Source organism: Cryptomeria japonica, chromosome 1 (genome assembly GCF_030272615.1).
Source record: "Cryptomeria japonica chromosome 1, Sugi_1.0, whole genome shotgun sequence".
Taxonomy (NCBI): Eukaryota; Viridiplantae; Streptophyta; class Pinopsida; order Cupressales; family Cupressaceae; genus Cryptomeria; species Cryptomeria japonica.
The window spans coordinates 506,152,987-506,158,668 of record NC_081405.1 but is presented as its reverse complement, the minus strand read 5'-3'; the positions used below and the strand labels follow the sequence as shown (position 1 = coordinate 506,158,668).

The window sequence follows — 5,682 nt, the reverse complement described above, 5'->3', positions numbered from 1 at the left end:
AATAATGTAAATTACATGAAAGATTAACCAATGTTCATTTTCTTAAATGAGGGCAATTTTAATTAATAGTGAATGGTTTGTTTGAAATAAGCAAGTGGTTAAGGAGGTTATGAATCTAAACATGATTACTTGGAAAGGGCTCTTTTTAAGACATTAGCAGTAAATTAAAATAAATTTACAATCATAACAATATAAAATTACTAGTAACCCAATAAATATCAAACTAATTAAATGACTCCATGATATAAGTTTTAATTATAATTAATCTACAAATATAAGTTTACTAAACCAATAAAATTGACTTGAAGTATTAATTAACAATAATCCCAATTTAGGTATAAATTAATTTATAAATATCAATACCCAAACAACTCTCAGATATTAAATCATTATTTAAAATTTAATTGGAAGTATTGATTAATAACAAATCCACTCTACGTTATTAATTTACCAAAGAGAAATTTAAAATTAATTATTAACTTTACCGAATAATCTAATAAAAGTAAATCTTTAACTATCAATTTTACCCAACTAAAATTTATTTCTACAAATATTAATTTCACTAATCTAATTGGAAGTATTGACAAGAAAAAGAGATTGATATATGTTCATGTATGTGAAGGTATTAAGATTTAACATTTCATACTATTAAGTTTCTTGAATTTGTTATTTTTTATAAATAAATTGAATTTAATACATTATTTAAATACATTTTTTTTTTTTAATCACTAAGTGTTATCTTTTATGGGGATAGCTCCCTATATTGCTTGAAAATTTTAAAGATTACATTGATATTAACCATCATAGACCCACTAAAACCAAAACATCTTTCCAACTACGTGTTTACTAAACTTTACATGATAGAAATATAAAGATATTGCTCCTACTTAAGCCAGAAGTACACCACAACTAGACCTGCATACCCCCGGTTTACACCTGTCCCCCAATGGCTTGATATATTACAGCAACATACTCACCAATCACAATTGCATTGCGGGTGTAATTCTCTGGAAGCCACCAGTCGTCTGACTCAGTTGTCCTTCGAAATGGTTCCATATTTCCATTAAAGACTACGCATTTGTATATCTCCCATGCCTCTTCCCCAAATATCTTCAATCTCTCCCGCTCTTCCCTCCACACTTCTCTACGGGCCATTTCTCGTACCTCCTCACTGCTCACAGAATCCTCCTCTCCAACATCATTGTCCACAATGTCCTCTTCTTCCTACAAGTCATCTCCTTCACTCTCTTCATTTTCCTCTGAGTTCGAGCGAAGGTAGTTCTCGAACTAAAAATAAATCTTCAGAATACTAACTCTGACATCTTCCTATAGACCCAGAATGCCTTCAACAATCGTGTCTGCAATAAAGGGTTTCAAGAAGCCTATTAACAACTCGAGCACATGCTCCTTCATTTCTATGATATCCACTAGTGGAAGGAGCACGGCTTCCAGCACCAGAGCATTGCACCAGTGTCTGTCCAAATTTAAATTAATGCCCACTAACCCCCTAATTGAGTCATAAACATACTCTTCAGTGCTAAACAAATTTCTCAATTGTACGATCAATGAATTTTTGCAGTTTACACAGCTAATCCTTCCAAAGTAGGCCATGGCTAGCTATATTCCTAATACACTCCCCAGAGAATTCTAACAAATTCCTACTAGGCCAAAGCCCTTCCCATTCGCCTTAAGTAGATGAAAACTGAGATGTCAATCAAAGCATAGTTTGATTCCTGCTATAATCTTTCCCTTTGTGACCAGATCATTTTTGGAATGTATCTTTTCTAGACTTGCCATCTGCTCAGAATCCATGTGACCCAACCATCTATTGCTTCCTAAAAACTCGAGTTTGAGTTTCATCCATTTTCAGTACCCGTGCTCTTCAAACCAGTCTATCCACACTTGTCCCTGCATCTAATCACTATCAACCAGCTTCCGTAGAGAGATATTCTCAGATGTGACAAAACTCAAGTACTATGTGCTATCGTGGCATAATTGAAATCGTAACGCTCATCCTTGATGCACCCTTCTTATCTTTGACAAATCTCTTTCATCCAATTCCAGTTCTTGGAATTCCTGCTTTATCTGCTTCAAGGACCGAAAGCAATCCGTCCGATAGCTCCTCCTTCTTAATCATCTATTTTGGACCGTCGCAATTGATTCCTCTGTTTGCCAGCTAGTCCACCGCTGAGTTGCCCTCTCGGTATATGTGTTTAAGGGTGAAATTGTTGAGGCTGTCACATAATTTTTGGATTTTGGGACGATACGCCTCCAATTTCCAGTTTTCAAATCTCTGTTTGGAGATCCCATTCAGAATGATTTGTGAGTATCCCTCTACTTCTATGTTCTGGAAGCCTTGGGCCACACACCATTCCATCCCAGCTAATAGCCCTGCCAATTCTGCCATATTATTTGTGTTGATTCCTAAAGGACTGTAATTAGCCCCAACAAAGTTGCCAAATTCGTCCCTTATAATGGCACCATATCCTGATTTTCGAGGTTACCACGGTTAGCTCCATCGAAGTTAACCTTTATATTTCCTGTCGTTGGAGGAGACCATACTATGCTGTCTCTGTTCTGCTTCTTGTCCATTAGCTTATAACCACTAATCTTCGTTAAGTGCTAGAGTCTTTCCATCTCTTTGTCCCATGAAGAGTAAGAACTATACTTTTTGCCAACTACTTTCACATTGATGACTTCTTCTATGGATCCTTTTATTTTAGGAATTAGTGTATCATAAGGCAGAGCCTCCTCATTGAAAATTCTTTGATTTCTCTCCTTCCAAATATGCCAAACAAGTAAAGCTGGACTCACCACCCACATAATGCTCCATTTTGATTTTTTAATACTGGAAGGCCACGCCAATAAAAAACTTTTTAATGATTGATTTCTCACCGATTCAAGCCGCAGATTGCCCAATAGCCAATCCCAAACTTTTTTAGAGTACGAGCACCAGTATAAGAGATGGTCCGCAGTCTCTTCATTTTCCTTGCATAAAATGCATACACTCAGACTTGCAATTCCAATTGTTTTCAACCTGTCCCCGGTTAGTATGCGACCATGCAAAGCAGTCCAAAGGAATGCCCCTGCCTTGGGTAGAACCATTTTGTGCCAACACAACACTGAGGGCCACTCCACATTCTAAATTCTATTCCTAAGGATCTCATATCCCAAATTAACCTTATATTTTCCTGATTTATATGCACTCCATAATAACTAATCCTCTTCTTTTTGATAGATGATTTTTTTCTTCCTATTTAGAATATCCTTTAGTTCCACATTCTTTTCCATCTTCCATTCTCCTACTAATTTCCATTCTATCCATTCTGACTCCCTCTGCCCTTCCATAATATAATCAGCCACATACGACCCAACCACTGCATCTACTTCATTAACCCAAACTGTGTCATCTATTTCTTCAACTAGAGGTATATCACCATTCCATGAATCTCTCCAAAATTTGGCCTTTCCACCATTACCAATTTTCCATGTCAGATGCTCTGTTATTATACTTCTGCTTTCCCAAATATATTTCCAAATTGGAGAACCCTTAATCGAGTTAGCCACTATAAAAAATCCTTTTTGCATCATTTGAATCCAAATACTTGGCAGCCATAATCTTACACCAGGATTTATGAGGTTGAGCATACATTTTCCATGCTAATTTAGCCCCTAGAGCCAAATTATGCAAGTCCATTTTTCTTAGACCCGCTCCTCCCTCCATTTTTAATAAAAAAGTTGTATCCCAATTAATGAGAGGATTTTTCTTCTTCTCCTGTGCTCCATCCCACAGAAACTTTTTGAACAGACTGTCTAACTCTTTAGCTACTTTAAATGATAACCGAAAACATGACATTTGATAAATAGGGATTGCTGAAAGAACATATTTGATCATTTGGATTCTCCCTGCTTGTGTTAACCACTTGTTCTTCCAAGAGGAAGCCTTTACTTGACATTTGTTGATCACTTCCTCCCACATTTTGTTTTGATGTCTGCCCGGGTCTAACTGAACCCCTAAATACTTTAGAGGAAATTTGCCCTGCAGATAACCCATTATTTCCCCAATTTTACATTGCATCCTCTCATTAGTGTTGAAGAAATATATCATTGATTTCTCCTTATTCATGCTTTGTCCCGATCCTTTTTCATAATCATTCAGTAGCATCTTGATTACCTTTGCTTCCTTCTCAGTGGCTTCCCCAAAAAGAATTGTATCATCAGCAAATTGAGAGTGTGAAATTGAATCAATACTCTTATGAATGTGTGCACCTTTCCACAATCTCGTTTTTACAAGTTTCTTAATATTTCTCCCCAGAATCTCAGCCATTAATACAAACAAAAAAGGAGACAAGGGATCACCTTGTCTAAGACCATTAGTAACATGAAAAAAACCTTCTATAGATCCATTTACAATGATGGAGTATGATACTAAGGAGACACAATGTTTTATACAGTTTAACCAGCTAGAATCAAAACTGAATCTTTCAAGAAAAGAGAAGAGGAAGTACCAATTCACCCGATCGTATGCCTTACTGACGTCTAATTTAACCACCATCCCCTGAGTCTTGCTCCTTTTCATCGAGTGCATAGTTTCAGCAACAGTGATTATGCTATCAATGATCTCTCTCCCAGGAGTGATATCATGTTGTTCTGGAGATACCAGCTTGTCCAAAACCCGCTTCAACCTATTAACCATTACTTTGGATATAATTTTATATATTGAATTACACAACGATATAGGTCTATAATCAGCAATACTCAGACAACTTTGCTTTTTTGGAAAGTGTATTATTTATTTCATTAACAAATTTGCCTTTCCTACGAAACTCCTCCACCACCATCCAAATATCCTCTCCCATGATGTTCCAACACCTTTGATACAACTCCATTGTCACCCCGTCTGGACCTGGTGCTTTATGCGGATGCAACTCAAATGTTGCCTTTTTAACTTCATCTTTTATTATTGAAGACAAAAGTAAAGCATTATCCTCCTCCAAAATCTGTTTGTCAATGATATCCAAAAGATATTCAACAGTTACATCTCTACCCCTCACCGAAGATCCCAAGATTTCTTCAAAATATTTGATTGCTATGTTCTCTATCTCTTCTGCTTTGCCAACTATTTTGCCCGAGACTTCCATCAATTGATTGATTCTATTTTTATTCCTTTTTTCTTTTAAAGAAGCATGAAAGAATTTGGAATTTGAATCCCTTGCTTCTATCCATAATTCTTTGGATTTGTCCCTGTAAAGCGGAAAATCGCAATTGAACCCTAGTTGCACTCCCCTCTTCCAACTCCGAGGAGAGAGAAGGGAGATTGCTAGGGTTGATGGTTTTCACTTAGGGAGACTTTACATTCAAAAGAGGGGTTGAAACCCACAAGATCCAATCTCACACAATGCAAGATTGGATGCTAAATGAGTTTCAAGGGTTAAGATAGCAAGGCTACCCTCTTTTGTAAAGAATGTTGATAGAAGAATTAAGCTAGGAATGCATAGAAAGTGAGAAAGATTCACTTATAAACTGAGATAGGGATATAGGATGAAGCTACGGACTTGGAATTAGTAGTAAAATGTCGATACGGCGTTGTCCTGCAAATTTGAGCAAAAGTTGACGGGACGATGGCGCCCGACGCCATGGTCCTCCGAAAAATCCGCGAAACGAAGGGGGATCTGTTCGTCT

At 36.8% G+C, this 5,682-nt stretch overlaps 1 protein-coding gene across 1 annotated transcript; it reads right to left on the bottom strand.

Moving 5' to 3' along the window:
- Positions 1-3,216: 3,216 nt before the first annotated feature.
- Positions 3,217-4,327, bottom strand: LOC131052243 (uncharacterized). The gene is made up of 2 exons (XM_057986863.2): positions 3,606-4,327; positions 3,217-3,514 (listed from the first exon to the last, which is right to left on the bottom strand). Exons 1-2 carry the CDS (start codon positions 4,325-4,327, stop codon positions 3,217-3,219), a joined length of 1,020 nt encoding a protein of 339 aa, XP_057842846.2.
- Positions 4,328-5,682: the final 1,355 nt, after the last annotated feature.

Bases quoted from the DNA above. Each gene is read 5' to 3' on its own strand.
- LOC131052243 (XM_057986863.2), bottom strand. From the start codon at position 4,327: ATGGCTGAGATTCTGGGGAGAAATATTAAGAAACTTGTAAAAACGAGA. The intron at 3,515-3,605 runs GTATTTGGATTC...TTGGGAAAGCAG, and splicing joins TGTAAGATTATGGCTGCCAA to AAGTATAATAACAGAGCATC.